The 22,358-nt window shown below is 38.5% G+C and overlaps 2 protein-coding genes across 2 annotated transcripts; both read left to right on the top strand.

The window, feature by feature from the left end:
• The first annotated feature begins 2,707 nt into the window (after window positions 1-2,707).
• LOC149042332 (EGF-like repeat and discoidin I-like domain-containing protein 3) lies at window positions 2,708-4,633 on the top strand. Its single transcript, XM_089212302.1, has 3 exons — window positions 2,708-3,082; window positions 3,683-3,821; window positions 4,278-4,633. The coding sequence occupies exons 1-3, from the start codon at window positions 2,708-2,710 to the stop codon at window positions 4,631-4,633; spliced, it is 870 nt and encodes a 289-aa protein (XP_089068428.1).
• Window positions 4,634-4,935: 302 nt separating this feature from the next.
• LOC113669761 (polycystin-1-like protein 2) lies at window positions 4,936-20,461 on the top strand. The gene is made up of 18 exons (XM_089213025.1): window positions 4,936-5,071; window positions 5,795-6,436; window positions 6,790-6,912; window positions 7,280-7,402; window positions 7,811-7,933; window positions 8,299-8,421; window positions 8,606-8,734; window positions 8,969-9,668; window positions 10,060-10,633; window positions 10,912-11,127; window positions 13,199-13,360; window positions 13,671-13,865; window positions 14,102-14,323; window positions 14,523-15,230; window positions 15,810-16,046; window positions 16,124-17,443; window positions 18,037-18,205; window positions 18,684-20,461. The coding sequence occupies exons 1-18, from the start codon at window positions 5,044-5,046 to the stop codon at window positions 20,141-20,143; spliced, it is 7,254 nt and encodes a 2,417-aa protein (XP_089069151.1). The 5' UTR covers window positions 4,936-5,043; the 3' UTR covers window positions 20,144-20,461.
• Window positions 20,462-22,358: the final 1,897 nt, after the last annotated feature.

Below are 22,358 nucleotides of genomic sequence, written 5' to 3'. Positions count from 1 at the left end.
TTCTTTTTAGACTGTTACACAGACAGATAAACGTATTTTTAACCGACAGAACAAAAAAATCCCTCTTTCTATAGGTTCAAATATTGATTGTGGTAACGAGTAGAGGTTTAGGGAGTGGAGGTATGTTTTTCTCGTGTAATTTTTTACTAAAGGATACTCTGATATATTGAACAGGTTATTTTTCGAGATTAGGATATTTAATGAACGTTGCGCAAAATGGGTTACCTCTTCCTAAAGCCTATGTAAACGTCTTTATTTAAAGGATGTTTTATGTTACAACGAAATGATATCGTGAGAATTTGCCGTTACAATTGTGTTTTCAGTGGAACAATCGTCGAAGAATTACCTGCGGGTCTTCCACGCTTTATAAAGCATTACCAAGACGTCGCTGACAAATGTTACTGTTGCAATCTGTTAATATGGAGAAAAGAGCTTTTACACTTAACTTCTCAAAGCATAGTAATCCAAAAACATCCTCGTGGAGCATGATAAATTGTTATCTAAGAGAAGTTGAAAATATTGCATTCCAACGTACGAGAGATGTATGTTTTAAGTCGAAAGCAGGACGGTTTGGACGAGGTGAAGAATTCTTTAAGTATTCTCTAACTTTAGGTAAATGAATTATCAAAATTAATAAATAATATCGGCGCGGCAAAAATACGACAATGTTTGATCTCGTAGCCTTATTTTTGTCTGCTGGTTGCTTCTATCCCACGGCATCCGTTTCTGTGCCTTTCTGCGCGTCCTACGTCCCGCCCATAGGTAAAATAAAAGTCCAATTTCTCTTATTATAAAAAGGAGCGATCCTTTTGATTTAAGTGAACAGTAAGCGGCGATAAGGTAGGTTAAAGCTGTGATGAATTGAAATTCAAATTTGTTGAACGCAGAAACCCATGAAAACTGCTACAGTAAAGCTGTTGGAGTTTTCAATCCAAGTATCATCCTTGACAGCTTCATGAGGGCAAAAAGTCATGACAAAAGTCACGGTTATAACGCCCTACCATCATATGGACGTCTGAACGGGGCACGAGGAAATGGATGGTGCGCCGAAATAAGTGATAAAGATCAGTGGCTTCAAGTTGATCTCGGGAAAATTATTGAAGTGTGCGCTGTTGCAACCCAAGGAGACATCAATGGCAATAAATGGGTGATAGACTTTAAACTAGCGTACTCTAAATCCTATGAGGACGGTTGGCCAACTTATAAGGATGCTAATGGCTCGGAAGCGGTAAGATTTAGATTCATCGCACAGAGTCCCAGTAAAAATTGTAATTCGCAAGTTAATCGATGATGTTCAGATTTGCAATTATTGACGACACCATTTCTAGTAACTTATCGCCAATATAACATAATCAAAGGGTATCGCTTGTCGACAGGTTGAAAGGGCGCCTTGGTCAATCTATATTCTGCGTCTCAGTTTCTGCGACAACATTGGAAATAAGCGACTCCATAATGGTTCATTTTAGCTGTTTACAATTCAATATTTATCATTACTGAATCCCCTTTTTGAGAAAATTTATTTAAAAAACTTGTGACTGCGTCATATTTTCTTATCGTTTTATAGATATTTCACAGACAAGGTGGATCCTACACAATTGACCAACATGAACTAGAAGTTCCGGTTTATGCAAGATACATTCGCTTTCTACCAGTTACTTGGCAACGATGTATCTGCCTTAGAGTTGAGGTTTACGGAACCACCAGTGAGTTTTCTTCAATTGAATTGGGTTTTTGACCTGACTTTTTACAACAAATTTTGAGGTAGTTGCTAAGAGAAATAAACTGTAGCCTTTTGGGGAGTTTTACATTTTTGAGGTTGACGTTGTTCTTGACATGAGCTAAACTTACCAGATGCATTTGGATGCAAATGAATTCTAAACCTCCCCCGCGATCTCAGTTTTTCATAAGTCACAGGACGAAATCACATGTTTCCGTATTTCTGAACGTGGCGGAAACATGCAACTCCATGTTTCCGTTATGTTTAACATGCACAAAAAGTGGTCCAGTTCCGTTGTACACGCAGCAACGGAAACGCGAGAAAACGTCACGAAACCGGTAACGGAAACACAGGTTATCCGTCGTGTTTCCAGAACGGTTTAACATGTTTCTGCCACGTTTCCGTTTGCGGATTCTTGCAATTTCGTCCTGTGTTTTGTATCTCTTAATTTTAGGCTCATCTGTGCCTTTCATGTAACTCATATCTATGTCAAAGAATTTGCGGCATTTATAACTCTTTCCATAGTGAATGATGCTTACGCAAGCATAGATATGGATTTTCTCTTCGAATATTCATAGACAAAAATTCCATATTTACGAACAACCACGTTTTGAAAATAATCATGATAATTATAATTGTCATGATTACACAAACAATAGAGCTCTAGATTTTGAAGAAAAGTGGGTCTGGACGCTTTGCAATTCTTTCATCAACCTGACAGAGTGGTGCCAAAGGCAGGTGACTTTTCAACAGCTGATTTCCAATATAGAACACACGTAAAAAAATATCGCAGTTCTGTACGTGTGTAGTTAAAGCTCTCTATGATCTGACATTCCTCATATGTCACAGCAACTTATATAAGAAAGCAGTTTTCAAACATTCAGTAACAAATTGGTATGATGCAATTAACAAAAAACGAATGACTTGACTACTCAAACCCATTTTACTGCATGTGCTAAATTGACGTCAATTGGCAATTGAAAAACAACTATGCAAGATGTGTTTAATACAAAGCATTTGTACCTTTTAGAGTGTGCAGAGGCTCAAGGGGTGGAAAGCGGCGCCATCTCCAACAGTCAAATGAGTGCCTCTTCCCAATGGAGTCACAAAGAAAGTGCTCATTATGGTAGACTTCACGTAAAAGAAACACAGAACAACGCAGGGGGCTGGGTGGCTCTCACGAATGATGAAAACCAGTGGCTGCAGATTGATCTGAATAATCGATACATTAAAATAACAAGGGTTGCAACACAAGGACGAAACATCCTTAATTCGCCGGATAGAGTAACCAAGTACAATCTGACTTACAGCAACGACGGAATAAATTTCTACTTTTATAAAGAGCGTGGATATAACGAGGCCAAGGTTTGATAGTTATCCCAACTAACTTTTTTTTTTTGCTTTCCATATATTCAAACTGGGAATATTGTTAATAAATACCTTGTGGGAGGAAAACCACTTCGCCTAAGCAATTAATTTCTAGAATACAGAATTCAATGTCAATCAGGGCAAAACACTGCAATTATCTTAGGAATAAGCCCTTAAAATACTGTTATTCATTCTTCAAAGCCTGTTGCTGTGGGATATTAAAAGGTTAATTAGGAGTTGAAGTGGCTGCGACCTCCATTAAAAATTATTTGGGAGTCATAAACCAATTGGGATGATTTAGCTTAAAGGACATGGTCAGGGACGTATTTTGGTCTTGCAGAAGTTATCATTAGTCAGTTTAACATGTAAATGCAAACTGATCCCCACGAGGGTTTAAGGGCGGTATCTTTTGTTGAAGTTTTATTAGTACATGCCATTTTCTGGGGATGGTGGGAAGAGGTTTCAGGGCTGATAAGAAAAACGACGAGAAAACGTATCGAAGAAATAGCGTAATTGCTCTCATTAAGGCAAAAAAAAAAAGTGCCTGTGGCAATAACCTCTCGTCTTATAAGATTTATTTTCCAACTATCTCTCTAGAATTTCGCTGGCAATACAGACCAAGACACCGTTGTGTATCATGACCTTTCCCCACCAATCAGGGCAAGATACATCCGTTTCCGACCCACAAGTTGGATTGGTGGGGTTACTATGCGAGTAGAGTTGTACGGCTGTTTAGGTGATGTTAAATTTTGAATTGCTGATAAGGACTCTTGGGTTGTTGAACAAATGATTTGCAATTCGCTTATCTTTTATCCTTTATGTGAAAGATATCGTGCACTTTTATTTCATTTTGTTTTCTTGAATATCTAAGCCTTTTAAACAGGTTATAGCATTTTCCATTTTACGCTAATGGTCTTGTTAGCATAAAGTTATAAGCTTTCCTTTAATTCATAAGACTCTAACCAAAAATCTCCATTTCGCTTATAATGGGCCTTGCCTTTTCCTGCAAGATATTCAGACTCTTGCTCAAATAGTGGTATTTTCCGCCTTGACGTCAACATCCTCAGCCGAAAATAATGCAATTCCCTCTAATTTAGTTTTTTCCCCTCGTTTTAACTTTATTATAGTAAGGAGAATAAGTGCGGGTATAATCTCAATTTTAATTTTTTGTTTCTTTTCTTTAAATATAAAGAATGTCAAGACCCCCTTGGTATGGAAAACGGTGCCATTTCTGACGGACAAATTACTGCCTCTTCAGAACTGAATGCAGATTATGCGTCGTCTAAGGGCAGACTATTATTAAGCGAGGGAACTTGGTTACCTCTGAAAGATGATGGCGACCAGTGGCTTCAGATCGATTTGCAAAATAATGATATCATCGTGAAACGAGTTGCAACACAAGGAATGAATGCGTCGCCCAAGTGGGTTACCAGCTACAATCTACAGCATGGCTATAAAGAAAGTTACCTGCAATATTATATGGAACAAGGGACAATAAGAAAGGTCCATAAGAATATAAGCAGGCTGCCTTTCCGTAGAGGAAAGTAGCATTAAAAAATAAATCTTTAGATTGTCCCAAGAAAACCCAGGATTTTATTTTATTTTATGTTATTTTTTACATTGTTTCAAGTCAGTTATAGTTGTGGAAAATGTGTCGAAAACATGAAAAAAATGTTCACCTGATGAAGGAAAATCAGAGTTGCGCTGTCAATTGCAAAAGGAAATATTTGATTTTATTCAATTATCAACCTAATAATTGCAAATTTATCGCCCTAAGAAAATGAAAAATTATTCCTCTTTTCATTGTTTGTTTGTTTGTTTGTTTTTTCTTTTGCTCCATCATCAAGGTCTTTGCAGGGAATAATGACCAAAAGACAATCGTTTATCATGACTTGAGCCCACCCATCGTGGGACGCTACATCCGATTTTGCCCGGCTAACTGGCAGGAAGGAATAGCAATGAGGGTGGAGCTGTTCGGTTGTTCAGGTAACATTAAGTGAGGTTCAGATAGGAGGTTTTAATCTTCCATCAACTGATCGAAGCTCTCCTTGTATTAAGCCACTGAAGCTTGATAGCAAGTTCAAGATATAGATTCATGGGTTCTTCTTTCCATGGTTAGTCAGGGAACGTAAATGGTGCAACAAATGCCAGAATTTTACAAACAGCTGCCTATCCTTATAAGGAAACAAACAGATAACCCGAAAGATTGCACTGGCAACTCAGTAAGACAGACGGACAAATAGACAGTTAAATAGGAGAAGTAGTCAAACATATAGGAACTCGTAAAAAGCGGACTCATAATTGTCACGAAATGGCGCAATGTAACAATACTATGGGCTCATTCAACTGTGCTTGCCTTCAAGGATTCTCAGGAGATGGTGTCCATTGCTTTGGTGTGATACATGACTTGACTTGAAGTCCCAGCTATAACTGTCGATTATACACCCAATTTGTTTACATTACGCTTTATTTATAACAGTTAATCGAGGCTTGCTCCAAGGTCTGTTTTTATCATGATTGGAATCACATAATATAAAATAGAACTGAACATGGATAATGGAAAGATATACTGTATTTATGAAGTGTGCCGTCCCATTAGACATAAATTAAATACTTGATTAGGTAGCAGTCTTTAGTTGCCAATATTGTATTTGACAGAACTATAATCTGCAAAATACTAAGTTAGCTAATTAACGACTTTTCTTGCAGCCGCCATTATCCCAGAAGCAAAAGCCATTTTTCCTTTAAACAGCTTCTTTGAAACAAGGGAGATCACAAATAAACAACCCCAAGGCATTCGTGGAGATGTATCCTTAGCGACAGGTCCGAATGGTGACATAGGTGGCTCTTACCAATTCTCCGGGCATCCAAACAGCTACATCGAGTTCCCAAACGACGGGGGATTAGACTTGAAACACTCCATCACACTGTTATGTTGGCTGTATCCTGAAAATGCAAACACCGGACCTTTATTTAATTACGTGCCAAGTGATGAATGGTCCGTTCGCTTGTGGATATTTGAAGGAAAACTTAACGTTGACTTCAAAAACAGAGAGTACTTATCTACATGGGATCCGTTCTGGACCAATCAGCCTTTGGCGACGCACCAATGGCATTATGTAGGTGCCTCTTACGATTACACAACTGGAATGGCAAGCATATGGGCCAATGGAGTGAGAGTACTAGAGAAGAGTATCGGGGCCGGCATAACGCTAGGTACACAGGATAACGTCAGAGTTGGTGTTAGAGCAAAGGATCCTCGTTATTTGACCGCAAGAATTGCTGCCATGCAGTTTTATGACGTAGCCTTAACAGCAGAGCAAATTAATAAAGTGAAACGTCTTGGTTTAGGTAACCATGAATATGATGGGTCATACTAAGAACAGCTGAGTGTGGCATCTACTTATGCTTTTATGTGTTCAGTGTTTTCGAAATGGTCTGTTAGTTTTTTAAACACTTTACTTTTATTAATGATTTATTGATGAATTAATTTAAAAGCTCGTTGGATATCTGCATGCATACACAGGCATCTGTACTGGTTTAATTTACATCCAATCTTTATTCTGTTTTCTCACTTATTTCACGTAAACATTTTTAAGTGTATTAAATTTTCATAACAATAGTAAAATCTGCACCAGCCTGTTGAGGGTGATTATACTCAAGAATGGGATGACTTTGTTTCCACAATTGCTATTTCTGCTTAGATGAAGATGAATGTCAGGATGAGAAACACAACTGTCATGCAAATGCTCAGTGTAACAACACTTTTGGCTCATATAACTGCACTTGCCTCAATGGGTACTCAGGAGATGGTGTGAGCTGTCTGGGTACGTACCACTCATTGAAACGAGTATTATCACGTGAATATAAAGCTACACAACCGTGCGTCGTGGTTTGGGTCATAAAGGATTTTCTGTCCACAGGGTGGAAAACGAGAGGGATGTTCTTGAAAATACACGGTGACTAAGGCTACTTTCGTGAAAGTTTTACGTTAACTTCTCCACATTTCACATGTCGCTACAAGAAGGAGTACCAGGGAAAATTCCCTGGTTTGAAGTTTGATAGCTGAAGAAGTCTTTTTTAACTGAACTGTTTTTGCCACAGAGCGGGTACATTTTACCTTGATAACCACTTGTATCTTAAACGCTTCAAGCGTTTTTTTTTTTAGCCCAACTATTTTCTTGTTTCGTTTAGATATCGACGAATGTATTACAAATGTGCACAACTGCGACCCATTGGCTGTTTGTAGCAACACTGTTGGATCTTTTCACTGTACATGCATTGCAGGGTATAAAGGAAATGGCACAACTTGTGTAGGTGAGAGATGTTTCCGTGTTCAGGTAACACAAGTAGGCGTTGCCTGTCGTTCTCTATGGCAATGCACTGATAGGTTTAAGGACGAGAGTTTTTTGTGAATTCAGTGCAACTTATGAAAAGCTTCATTGGTGCCACCTGTACAATTAAACTATTCAAAATTCATGCTCGTTCCCAAGATTCTATAGATATCGACGGATGTGCAATATCAGCTCATAACTGTCATGGAGTTGACTGCTGGTTAAATTTACATCCAATCTTTATTCTGTTTTCTCACTTATTTCAAGTAAACATCATTATTTCAAGTGTATTAGATTTTCATAACAATAGTGAAATCTGCACCAGCCTGTTGATGGTGATTATACTCAAGAATGGGATGACTTTGTTTCCACAATTGCTATTTCTGCTTAGATGAAGATGAATGTCAGAATGAGAAACACAACTGTCACGCAAATGCTCAGTGTAGCAACACTTTTGGCTTATATAACTGCACTTGCCTCAATGGGTACTCAGGAGATGGTGTGAGCTGTCTGGGTACGTACCACTCATTGAAACGAGTATTATCACGTGAATATAAAGCTACACAACCGTGCGTCGTGTTTTGGGTCATAAAGGATTTTCTGTCCACAGGATGGAAACGAGAGGGATGTTATTGAAAACACACGGTGACTAAGGCTACTTTCGTAAAAGTTTTACGTTACTTTCTCCACATTTCATAGGTCGCTACAAGAAGGAGTATCAGGGAAAATTCACTAGTTTGAAGTTTAAAAGCTGAAGAAGTTTTTTTAACTGAACTGCTTTTGCCACAGAGCGGGTACATTTTACCTTGATAACCACTTGTGTCTTAAACGCTTCAAGCGTTTTTTTTTTAGCCCCAGCTATTTTCTTCTTTCGTTTAGATATCGACGAATGTACTACAAATGTGCACAACTGCGACCCACTGGCTGTTTGTAGCAACAGTGTTGGATCTTTTCACTGTACATGCATTGCAGGGTATAAAGGAAATGGCACAACTTGTGTAGGTGAGAGATGTTTCCATGTTCAGATACCACAAGTAGGCGTTGCCTGTCGTTCTCTGTGGCAATGCACTGATAGGTTTAAGGACGAGAGTTTTTGTGAGTTCAATGCAACTGATGAAAAGCTTCATTGGTGCAACCTGTACAATTAAACTACTCGAAATTCATGTTCGTTTCCATGATTCTCTAGATATCGACGAATGCGCACTATCAACTCATAACTGTCATGGAGTTGCTCACTGTTTTAACAATCAAGGCTCCTTCAGCTGTGAGTGCCGAAAAAACTACATTGGCGATGGGATATCATGTGAACCTGTTGGTAAGAATTATGTCAAATTTCAATAAAATAATATTTAGCTGATAACTTGTTATTACGATCCTTTTATTGTCTGTGTACCGTTAAAGGCAGGATTTTATCTAGACCTTGAAAATCGATCGTTGAAATGTAAATCATAGGGCTATTTCATATTTCATTACACCAATATTAAGAAAGTTTGTTTTTCTGTGAGGGGGAAAAATGATGCAAAAACTCTGTTAACTATATCATCCTCAGGAGATTTCTCAGTGACTATTAGAAACATTTCAAAAGACAAATATCAGGCCACACCTGTGCAGCGCTCAGTCAAAAGTGTCCGCGAAGCCCTGATACTGGGCCTAAATAAAGATTTAACCGTATTGACAAGTATCTTTGAATGGAGTGTGGTTAGCGAAATGGAGTTAGCTGCCTCGGAGTTAGCACAAGGAACTATAGTTAGTCAAGGGACAACGGAGTGGACGATAAACAAACGATCCATACCTGCTGGTATCTATCAAGTGAAATTCAATGTTACGCTTGCAATCGGAGATCCAGCATCTCCAAAAGTTCTTAACGCCTTTGATTATGGCTTCATCGAGGTTATTGCGGCTCCCGTGCGAGCTATTCTTGATGGAGGAAGCAGTGTACGGTGGGGGTCCAAGCAAAACGTCAACGTGGATGGCTCTTTAAGTTACGACGCAGACATTGGCCCTCGAATACATACCGGGCTCAATTTCAGTTGGTCATGTCGGAGTGATACTTTTGTAAGCAACACTTGCTTCGGTTCTTTTCAAAACGAAGGAGACTCAAACCCTGCAATCATTACCATTGATCCAAGTAAACTTGAGATCGATAAGACCTTCTTCCTACGTCTGAATGTTTCCAAGGATTTGAGAAGTTCCTTTGCCGAAATGTCCTTTACGATAGCTGCAGGAGAGGTACCACAGGTGACCCTGAGGTAATTGTTATGAAGCATTAACAGTTAACTATAGAAAATGTAATACTCAAGGAATCGGGAAAGGAAAGCTCTTACAAATGTGGATACTCTAAAAAAAGGGTTGCTTTTACTTATCGAAACAAAATTTTTACTCTCTAAACTTGCTTAACCTGTATCTAGCGGCATAACTCTAAAAGGCTAGTCTTGCTTTACTAAAACTACCCCGAAACTAACATTGACTAGCTTTACTTAACACAAGCAGGTGGTGGTTTGAAAGGGCAACTCGCCAATCTAGTAAAGCTGTGCTTTCACTTTTGTAACTGATGCCCTGGAGTTCTGTTAGTTAAGTCCCATTTTCTTGCAATTGATTTTACAGCTTCTCGTAAGTTGCTTTTCTATTTTTTTTCCTTAGATGCTTTATAGATTGTGCCGCAGTAGTGTCTGCTTCAAACAAGCTCCGGGTGACATCAGAGTGTCTTAATTCTCCTTGCAAAGGATCCGTCTACGAATGGCGTCTGTCCATACTAAAGGGTTCAGACAGTTGGGAAAATATACCTATTTTACCAAACATGACTTCAACAGCTGTAAATTCTACCAATATGATAATCAAGAAAAATTCATTACAATCCAAATCGAAGTATAATCTAACATTAATGGTTACATCTTTGAAAGGAGCATACGGGCTTTCTGTGCTCCTCTTTGAAACCGCTGGAGAGCCGCATAATGGTTACTGCGCGCCGTCGGTCTCTGAAGGCGTCTCACTGGATACTGAGTTTACTTTTAAGTGCTTCGATTGGCAGGATACAAGCCTACCACTGACATATGAATTTGCACTTGGAGAGGCGCCTATATCTTATGGCACGTCACCCTCGTCCGTGTCGACAGTGTTACCTGCAGGATCGCCGAACGAAGATTTCCACCAACAAGTCACTATTGTCATTAGGAATGCGGTTGGAGTATCCGTTGTAGAGAAATTATTCATCAAGGTACAGCAATTGTTTCTATATGGGGGAATTTTTCAATGAAATAACTATTTACGCGACTCATGAAAACGTCAATTAAAATCTTTGCATTTTCCAATTTAATTCATAAACACTGTTTAGAAACTGTTTAAAAATGGCATAATCCTCACTGTGTGCTCGCTAGCCTTTCAATATCCAATTCTATCTCGTCGCCGCTCGGATCCAATAATGCCACCGAATTTTGTCTTAAACGCCAAAAAAAAAATTTCAGTCAAGAAATGTATCTCACATATCCCTTGCAGGTAAAGCCATCATCTGGCCTTGATCCATGTGTTTCAACACCAGAAGAAGTTGCAATCAAGTTAAAAGGTTTTATAGTCGGGGAAAGTAACAAGCTGGATGAATTTCTCAACAAGGGTGAACTCAGCCAAGCTGTTCAACTTGGTATATCTGTTTTCAAGTCTGCAAACGAAAAAAGTGAATGTGGACAAGAATTGGATCCTACGGACAAAGTGTTGGTACGTTAAAAAAATTTCTCAAATACAGTCGGCAAGAACACTTAAACTTTCAGAGTTAAATGTTGTTTCTTATTATATCCATACCGAGATTTACGCGCCAAAAAGCATCGAGAAAAAAATAGTCTCTTCGCGCCAGAGAAACCAGCTAATTGATCATAGGATATTTTTTACTAGTGAAAAACGACGCATCGACCCTCTGATTGGCTATATCATTATTTTCACCAGTGAACCGTGTCGCTTGCTCGCCGCTCCTCTTGACTGACAAATAGCATATTTCTATATGCAATGAGTCATTTTATAAGATTTTCACGCTTAGTTAGATCGCAAGCTTACGGACGGTAATAAAAATAAAAAACATGTAACACTTGTACGACATATAGAGTTTCGTCTTAAAAAAACAAAACAGAACAAAATAGGAATGATGAAAAAAAAGACCTAACATCGCAGTGAAGCAAGCCTCAGAAATTTCATCAGCCGTCATTCGAGTGAATAATTAAAACCCTGTTCTGATATCCTTTTCGATACGTTGAGTGGATGCGTTGAGTGGAAGGTCACATCAATAAAAACAGCCGAGTTTTGCGGCGCCGTCATCCCGAGCAATCTTCATGTTCCGGTGAATTCGGCTGATGTTCAATCATAAAACACACGCATTAAGCAGTTTGTTTTCTACTTGACGTGTAAAAAAACACTTACGTGCCTTTATGAGCCACAATTCGGCCGGATTTGTCTGTAGCCAAAAGTTTGTCTGCTGGATTTGTCCGTAGTCTGTCACCAGTCTGTAGCCAAAACTTTACTCAGGAGGGCTGACTGTCTAGATGGAGGAGAGGAGATATGTTTCTAATGTCTTAAAGGCGAATGGCTATACAAAAACTTTTCTCCGTAACTGCCAAAAACCTGTGACAACTAGTAGCTCTCCTAATGAAAGGGAACCAGCGACTGGTTTTGCTGTTATTCCTTACATTCAGGGTGTTACGGAACCCATCAAGAGATTTTGAATAGCCGCAACCGGTTAAGGATCCTGTCACGGAAGTACAACGAACCGACACCATTTATTCTATTTCTTGCAATGACTGTGGCAACGAATACATCAGACCGACCAAACGTCAGTTTGATGCACGTTTGAAAGAGCATCAAAAAGTGGTTTTCTTTTGCAAAAAAGAAAACTCAGCTTTATCGGAGCACACATGCCTAAATAAGCACACACTTGGGTGAGATAAGTCTCAAATTATCACCATTAATCGGCGTTGCCACCAGCGCCTTTGTTTGAAAGCTTGACATATTAACTCCGCCCACGCTCCTTTAAATCGTGATGATTGTGGCTTACTTCCTGATGCCCATTTACACCTCGTCAGAAAAAAGGTAGCTAATTAGTGATCGTATAAAAGGGCCTCTTGTTGCAGCGTTTTAGATCATCCCTGATGAGGGTACTAGACAGGAGTGTCGAAACGTTGGGTCTATGAATCGTAACTTCTTCAGTTACGTTCATAAAATCTGTAAACCAGAATGGCATCAAACCATGTCCGACTGTCCACCTGGTTGCCATGTGAGCTTTAATATATTTGAACATCTAACTTTCAGGTTCTGTACTTAAGACTATAAAACCTCAGGAAAAAGTGTCACATTCGACCTACCAGGGTGTTTAAATTTCTAAACTATTGTATATTGTGAACTTTGATGGTTTGACACTTCTGACAGCTTACGTCTTCTTCAACCATTATTTGAACAATTCTAGCACGGACTCTGATTGGCTATGGTATAGAGCATGCTGACTACCCTCTTTTCGCTCTGGAAATAAACTTTGTTTTGAACATTGAAAGTAATGCGTGGGGAATTTAACGGATTTTTTATTATAAAAGATAGAAAAGCCTTAACTGTGCTCTGTTCCGTTGTACAGCACTTAGGACGTAGCTAGAACACTCAAGAAGTGAGGACAAACACTTAACTACAACTCCTGTTTCTCCGTACACCTCTTTCGTGTTCTAGCCGCTTTCTGCGTGCTTTACAACAGAACAGAAGCAGTTAAAGCCTTTTCGATTTGTTAATGAGGCGCAACATTTCTTCTTGTTGCTAGATTTCCAACACATTGATATCAAAGTTTACAGCCATAACTCCAGAGAATCTTGAAATGTCTCGCTTGATTATGTCAGTAGTAAGCTTGGCCATGGGACTGGAGGTTCAACAAAAATGCGAGAGCTGCAGTGACGGTGGCGGTAACAGTAACAATAACAATATGGTACGACGCCTTTTTTTTTTCTTTTAAATCCTTTTCTTAACATAAATTAAAGTTTAAACCCAAGGATGATAACCATTAGTGACAGATTATTTCCCGAAAACGATGCATCCGATCGAAAATGAATGAAATATCTTAATCTGTAACCGAGATAGGCAACAAGCTTATCCTCCCAGGTGAATCGTAATAAAAGAAAGCTCTATAATTCTGCAGTTATTCTTTATAAATAAAATAAAATTAAACAATCCACCAATCTCTCCCTATAATTTTAATTTCAATGAAGTATACGACGCGTTGGTGTTATTCTCTTTAGGAATTAACGATGCAATTGACTGATAGTACAGCAAATATGATGATTTCCACCCTTAACGATCCGGAGCAGCCTTTCACACCAGAATTAGAAAAAACAGCTTCAAGTGTTACAGGTTGCCTCACAAATGTTCTCAAGTCCGCTGCGGGCTCGAGTCAGGACGACATAGTCTCGGCAGTAACCCCACCCTCTCCAGAGGTAAAGGTCACTAGTACAGTTACATGTCACAGAGATCAGTTTCGTTTTTGCCACCAATTCAGGATGGGTCAATTTAAATAGATAGACTTTACATTAAGCGAACAAAACGGCGAGACCATGAACGCAGCGAAGAAGAATAGTGTATTACGATTTTATTAGTTTTAATAAAGTGGAAAAGTCGTCGTATTAACCACGTAATCATTTGACTGAACAACATTCTTTGACTTTCTTTTCAGTTCGTGAAAAAGGCCTCTGAAAAACTCAGCAACGTGTGTGATGCATTTTTTGGCCGCTTGGTTCCATCAGAAGATCTGCTCTTAAAGACTCCAAACTTGGCAATATCCCTGAAAAAGGTCACAGCTAATGATGCAAAAGGACTCAGCATGGGAGATGGACCAAGTAAATTCAAGCTCCCGAGCAGCCTTGGAAATATAGGTGGTGGAGAGATAAATGCAAAGGTATGATGCCATTCTTATCCTAGCTAGCCATTCTTATTCTAGAAATCGCAGCCTTAATTGGTAACTACACTTTCCTGTCCCCATTTATACTCAATAAATATGATAAAATGACAAAATCTATTTTTTTCTACGCGAGCAAAACTCCCGGAATCACCCTTGTCAAATAAATTTACCAATACCATATTGTGTTCTCTTTCAGATGCAAGCTGTTGATTTTAACCCTTTCACTTGGGACAATAGCAGCAAGAAAATCAAATCACACGTCACGACTCTTGAGCTTAAAAGTAATAGCGCGGAAAAGATAAATGTATCAAATCTTGACAATGACATTGAGATCTTGATTCCCATCTCCAGTCCACCTCAGAACTCAACCAACGGGATGCAGCATAGTTTTCTTAAGCCAAATCAGATTTCAGTTCGAAGTTATTACGCAGAATTAGCCCATGTTCCTGTATCTCTTAAGTTGAGTATGGCCAAAGCGGGAATACAAATCAATCTGTTCATAAAATTTGGAAAAAGGCCAATGATAAATGACTTTGACCACAATTTTACAATGGTGTTTACATCTACATGTGACAACCAAACAGATGCTAATGTAACCTGCTTTATAAGGGATAGCTCAGTTACAGTGATGCCTTCTAAGCCAGGTTTCGTCTACGCGGGCTTATTGTTTAAAAGCCCTAAGAATGAAAGTCGACATTCTAGGCAAAGAAGATCCTGTTCTGGTAATCGTCGAAAACGACGGTCATGTGTGGGCGTTAAAGATCCACCGCCAAAAGGATCTCTTAGCACTGTGATTCCGAAATATGATCCAAACACAGACATTAACTACACTTTGACCATCACCCAGTCGAGTTGTTTGTATTGGTCAGAGAACACAGAAAAGTGGACTGCGGAAGGTTGCCGGGTAAAAATTAATCATTTCTTAGTTTTACTACTACTAAGTCAGCTTTACTGAGTCAAATCCCTCATGCATTTGACACTGTCGCCTACCTTCGATAAGGAAAGCAATCTTAACATTTCTATGGAAGGGAGCTGTTGCTACAAATAATATAGGGTTAGAACAACTAATCAACTTGTTTGTTTTTATTTCTTCTCTTTTGTGTCGAACGGGACTCAGGGTTCGTTTACTAAAGCAATTCACCAACTCGGCTAGGGATTAAACTTTTCTAAGTTAATCACGATCGTGCCTGAGTTTAATTTGGAAACAATCATTTACAGAAGTTGAGGTAAAAGATAATTTAAATATATTTCACACAGACACAAAAAAGTAGTTGTACTCTTTCAATATACCAAAAACACGATAGGAATTTGAACTCTTAACTCGCACTTTTGCGCTTTTCTGCTCGGAGATGAATTTGCTATTAATTTTCGAACTGGGTAATCAACGCACGCGAAAAGCACTAACCCTTGTGTGCTATACACTAATGCACAAGATAATGTTTATTTCTTCCGCTTAATTGAATTTTTTTTGTTTTCGTTAAAGGTAAGCCAAGACTCGAACACCACCCATCTTAAATGTCTCTGCAATCATTTAACATCTTTTGGTGGAAACTTCATCCAAGCACCAAACCCAATTGACTTCGACAAAGTTTTTACTGAGTTTTCAAACCTTGCTGAAAGTGGCAATATTTCAGTACTTGTGACAATTGCCTGTTTTTTCCTTCTGTACTTCGTTGTCTTAATCCTTGCAAGGAGGGCCGACAAGAGAGATGTAAACAAGGTAGTCATTTCTCAACCTGCAGACGTGTATTTGGAATTATTTTCACCTTTGAATACTTCCTTTTTTTTTTTTTTCAGATTTGCTCTCCTAAATTGATACCGCTCGTGAAGGAAGGAGCTTATTATTACGATATGGTTATAAGCACGGGCGTTTGGAAACATTCAGCAACAACAGCTAACATAACCATCAGTATCAAGGGCGAAAATAATGGGCATAGTCAAATTCCATTGAGAGAGAAAGGGGAGACGAGTGAGCTTTTCGGACGAGGAAGTATCAACGGCTTTGTTCTCGTGATGAAAGAATCCATTGGCCCTTTAAAAGAAATTACTTTGGATCATGATAATTCGGGTAACAATCCGTCTTGGTTTGTGGAAACCGTAGTTATCCAAGATCGTCAGACCGAAGAAAGATGGGTTTTCCCCATCAATAGATGGCTTGCGTTGGAAAAAGATGACGGCCAAATAGAGGTAACTGTGGACAGCAAATCTTACTCTGCCTTTTCAGCTCAGGTTCGCTCGCGCTTGGCCAGAAAACTTGCCGACAGTCACTTGTGGATGTCAGTGTTTGGGAAAGCATGTAGCAGTACCTTTACACGTGTGCAAAGAGCTTCATGTTGCCTTTCAGTTCTGTTTAGTGCCATGATAGCAAATGCCATGTTCTATAACATTGGTGGTGAATCTGATGGTGCTATACAGGTTGGGCCCTTTAAGTTTTCTTGGAGACAGATAGTCATCGGAGTACAAAGTGGCATTATCATTGCACCAGTAAACATAATAATTGCCTTCTTGTTTAAGTCTAGCAGACCGAGAAAGAAAAGGAGTGAGAAATACCAAGTTACAGACGAGGCCCAGCGACTTTTGGATGAAATAACGGACACTGGTTGTATGCTGCCTCATTTCTTTGTTTATTTGAGCTGGTTTCTCTGTTTCTGTACGACAATGGCAGCAGCAACGTTTACGCTGTTTTACAGTTTAATGTGGGGAAAGGAAACCTCTGAACAGTGGCTTGCTTCTATTCTCATTTCCAACGGACAAGATATTTTCGTTGTACAGCCCACGAAGGTTATGATAGCAGTCATGGTTATTTCCTTTCTCTTCACAAAAAAGAACAGGGGCAAATGCGAAGAAGAAGAAGAAGAAGAAGAGACCACTATCAATTCACTCGCAATTGAGATAGATTTTTTGGGCGATGATCCCAAACAGCGCTATAAGAAATATCAGCAGGAAAAGATGAGGGAGAGATCAAAAAAGGAAGCTCAGTTAACAAGCATGACAAAAGAAATTGTTCTGCATTTGATATTTGTGTTTCTTCTAGCTATCGTATCTTATGGGAACAAGAATGGAAATCGTTTTCTGATGACGTCCGAGATGAGAAATCGATTTACTAACTTTAATCTGGTAAGATTAGTATGATTATGCAAGCCACTCCGTATCGATTTACTAACTTTAATCTGGTAGGATTAAAAATGTTTATTTGTCCGCAGTTGTAAAATATTTGGCAGTGTTCAAAAGCTATCTCGCATGATAATCGACCTTTGTATCAGAGAAAGATAACAGACTCGTAGATTTTTAACAGAGAAATAGATACCAAAGTCAGGCGCAATACCACACCTAGCGATGGCAAGTAAGCAGACTAATTCACCACAAATATATCTGTGATGAAGCAATTTTCTACTTGATGAAAATAATGACTTTTACCTTTACAAAAAATTAATAGCGGTGTTTCTATGGATTTCAAACTCACGTTTGCTATTAAGTGCAGTGGGCCTTTGAAGTCTTTGTTTATTAATGTTTTATTCATTGTTTCCTACTTGCATTTAAGATTGGCGGTTATTCTCTTTCCCCCTTTACTTCGTTCTAGTCTTTTGATTTAATGCTTGATCGTTAATTGTTTGTTTGTCTAATAGTCATGCGAATCACACATTCTATCCTCTTGCGGGGTCCTTAGATCTTAATGTATTTATTTTATAATTACTTATTCTTTATTCTAGGTAGAGGATGCGCACGGTTTAGGAGCATGGTTAAAGAGCGAATTTATATTAAACATCTATAACCAGGCGTGGTACAACGGACTTGAAGAGAAAAACGATTTGTACATCGGGAACAAGATGTCGATATTGGTGGGAATGCCCTGGTTGCGACAGCTCAGAATTAAAAAAAGTAAACTTTGGTCAGAATATATCATTTTTATAAACAAACAGGTTATCGCAGAGGACTGTTAGAACTTGACGATGGACAATGGAGCTCCTAACTTGGTGGGAAAAAAATCCCTAATATACAATTGGAAAGTGCTAGTTGAAAGAGGAAAATATCATAATGGCTTAATCAATTCGAAAACTGTAACTCTGGAAATTAAAAGGCTCGTGACTAACACACTTAGTTATTATACTAGAGGCGCAGAGATAGGGCATAGCAACAAGATGAAAACAATTGTCTAGAATACATTTCAACTCGCTGCTTACGACTTGACTCAAAAGCAATTTTAGAACAATAACCTTCAACTCGATATCAAGAAACTTTACCGGCGTGCTCTTTTTTTGCTCAGCATTTTTCTCTTTCTCTGTTTCACTTTATCTGCATTTGAGAAAACTGTTAATCTTAGAGTAACTTATTCCTCTCTATTTATTTTTACTTGAAGGTTCCTGCAGTTTACTCTCGAGAATTATAGCAGAATGTTATTACGACTATTCTCCAGAAAATGAGGACACGACTTTGCTAAGTCTTCCAGGTTGGATACCACTCTCCCTCAATACTTCGTGGCCTGATGCTCTCCAAATTTGCCCTAAGCCTTGGCGATATCAATCAGCAGCAGAACTTCGCAACGATCCCATTCTTGCGTCGTACAACTCTTATGAAGGGGGTGGTTATGCAGCAGTCATGGGATACGATGAAAGCACTGCACAAGGCGTCCTCGACGAGACTATTACTAAGGGATGGCTTGATCGCCAAACCCGAGCTGTAATTCTAGAGTTTGCTGTTTTCAATGTCAATACAAACTTGATTAGCGTTGCCACATACTTCTACGAGGCCTTAGCTACTGGTGCAGCCTACACTTCAAGGAGAATTGAAACACTGGAGTTGTACAGCACTGAGTCAGGAGCTCTGATGTTTTTCTTAATTGGCCAGTTTCTGTTCATGGCAATGGTCCTCTTTTACCTCATAGTTATGTTGGTTCACCTTTATCAACAACGCCTAGGTTTCTTCAAGTCTGTTTGGAACATGGTGGACTTCTTTATGATAATTTTCTGTGTAGCCTCTGTAGCATTTTACATGATAAGAGCTAAAAGCGTTTTGAACACTATCAAATCTATTCAAGCCAATCCATATGAAATCGTGCATTTCCACACAGCTTTGGATTGGCTTAACCTTGAAAATGCGTCTATTGCTGTTGCTGTTTTCATGGTGACAGTCAAGCTTCTGAATCTAATTCGTTTTAACCCACATGTAATATACTTGTTTTCGTCTTTTCGGCAATCTATAGGCTGTCAACTCTCGTATGTGCTCCTTTTTATGATCGTGTTTAATGCATTTGTTGTAACAGGTATGATATTTTTCGGTGGTGTGGTATTAGAGTATTCTAGTTACCTCAATGCGGTCATGTCGCAATTCGAATTCCTGTTAGGAAAAGCAATCCCGATGGATGTTCTTCGAAGGGAAAAACCCTTCATTAGTCCGACGTTTGCGTTTTTGTTTTGTATATTCACAAGTATATTTCTTATGAATATTCTGATTTCTATCCTTGACGAATCATACGGTGACGCAAAATCAAACGCAGAGGAAAATGCAAAAGAGCTTGAAATGGCACGTTTTATTGAGGAGCGTTTAATGGAAAATTTCCACGAGGGAATTGATCGGACTGAGTTTAAGTTGTTTTGCGATGAGGCAATATTCGCCAACATGTGCCTTTCTGAAGCAGAACCATTCTGTTTGAATTCTGGATGTATTATCCGATGTACAGAGGAACGAATGCTAAAAGTGGAAAAAAGACTTATTGTTCTCACTCAACGAACAGAATACATGGAGGCTGATTATTTGAAAGAGGAAAATGACTTTACTGACCTCTTGTTATTAATGATAAATCCTTCGGTGCGTGATTAAGAAAAGAAACCTAAAGATCATCCCTAAGTTATCTTAGTTTTCTTTTGCTGAAATTGTTTTTGGCTTTTCTTGGAAGCGTAGATATCATTAAATGATTTTTTTAGGTAATTGCATCTTAGAAGTAAGGCTTGAGGGAAATATCCAACAACAAAATTATCAAACGAAATACACGACGTTTTGTCATCGTCGGATGCCATTGTAGCTTAGGTTTTGCATCGTAAAAGAATCTACAATCAAGCACATAAGGTGGAAGAATACTTTAAGTGACAGAACATGTGATTACTAAGAAAATATGTTCATTAAAAAAACAGTTTTGCCATACTTGAGTATTGACTACTGGCTTAAGATGTCTGATATATGGCTTTCATATGTCAGGTAGTCAAGATTTCTCCTGCATTTCTTTAAGATGGGAAAATGGTGTTTGACGTTCATTGACTCCATATTGTGTTGAAATAGACGCTCGCGAAGGTAGCCGATATACTGCTCGAAATATGAGATGACACAGCCACCAAGTATTTGCAATGTAAAATAAGCCTCCCTGCTCCAAAGGCATGCTGAAACCACCCTCTAGCCATGGAGTGTTAGCCCAGTGGTTGAGGTGTGACAGGGTACAAGCCTGACCACCAATATCAACCACGGTGCTTAAGTCAAGCCCCTAGCAGCCTCAGAGAAAAATTCCAGCTAAATATCACTTCATTGAGAAATTTTTCCACTCCGCTTGCTACAAAAAAAGTGGTAATCCCATTTCTAAAACCCTTGCCCATGAAGAAAAACTTAAAGGTCGTGTGTTGGCTAATAACGATCGTTCTCACTAATTCATTTCCGATTGTGGATTAAAGTTGAAATGAGAGGTGTTTTGCTTTCACCGTAGCTACAATTGGCGACAAAATTGTTGACACATTGACCTTTTCAACCTCCTATTACTTCAATTTTATATTTAAGTAAACGTTTTCGTCCCACAACCCCCCAGTCCTTCAAAAAAAACAAGAACAACAACAAAAACACAATAATTTAGTGGTTAAGAGACTGGTAGAAACAGGAGTGTTATTCTACACAAAGATACAACTCTTCAATCACCATGTTTCAGCTAATTGTAGATGCATTAAGACAGCCCCATGATATTTTGTATAAAGAAATTATATTTAAGCATATCATTTGCTTATTCGAAGATGATCGAAAAGTAAACACCTGTATTGTTTATCAAATAGTGGTATACCCAAGTTTCACTAATTAAATTATTAAGAACTAAGCTCTCGTAAAATAAATCTTCATCAGGTTTTTATCAACCCATCTAAAAGGAATCCGCAAACACGCTATGCTTAATTCTCTATCGCCATGCTAAACGTCTGTGATCGATCTAGTCGTTAAGGGTATTGAGGAGATAATGAGGTATCACCCGAGCAAGATAAAAATGTAAATTTATATCCTAAGTTAATTTAAAGCGAACATACACTTTGTTACTATGGCTTCAAATTTCAAATCATTCCTCTAATAGGTCCTCAATAGGTCCACAGTGCCGTTTTTCCCATGATTAATCAGTGACGTTTTAAAGCTAAGGATCATGTGGAATTGTCCAGCAGCACGGTTATATCGTTACAGAATAATAGTTACATAATATCTGTAACTTTCCTAGATTAAAAGGGCTTCCATTGAACACGGTATATTAGGATTGCATAAAAATTTGTTATTTAAACAAAAGCAGCGTCTGCGGGCTTATTTTGCTCTATAAAATTAGAAACCCAATATGTTCTCACTTATGAGAGAATTACGTATTAAATTTTTATAGTTACAATATATTCATGCAAACAGCGATATCTAGAGGATCAGCCAGACTCTTCGTTGAAAGATTGAAAGTCAGACTTAACGTTCTGTAAATTACCAACTTGATAAAGAAAAAAATTGATATCGAAAATATTTCACTCATATTTACACAGTTACATGTACGTCGTAACCAATACATGTAAAAAAAAAATGATAGTTCCCAGACTTTCTTTGTGTCTTTTTTTCATGTAAGCCTATCTAATGCTTTATTTTCGACGAGGTTGGCGAGTGCGTATACTAGTACGTTTTATTATAAGAGGTCTCAAAAAGTAACGCAGTTTGGGTTTTTCAGTGACGTTGACTCGAAGGATTGGGTAAAAAAAAAAGTGCAGATTGGCTTTTTTTTGTATGTTCTCATTGAGTCTCCTGTTAAAATCTAGAACATGATAGTATA

The sequence above is a fragment of the Pocillopora damicornis genome, chromosome 7, assembly GCF_964200805.1.
Source record: "Pocillopora damicornis chromosome 7, jaPocDami1.2, whole genome shotgun sequence".
Lineage (NCBI taxonomy): Eukaryota > Metazoa > Cnidaria > Anthozoa > Scleractinia > Pocilloporidae > Pocillopora > Pocillopora damicornis.
The sequence above is the reverse complement of the archived record's forward strand: the minus strand, read 5'-3'. Positions and strand labels throughout refer to the sequence as shown.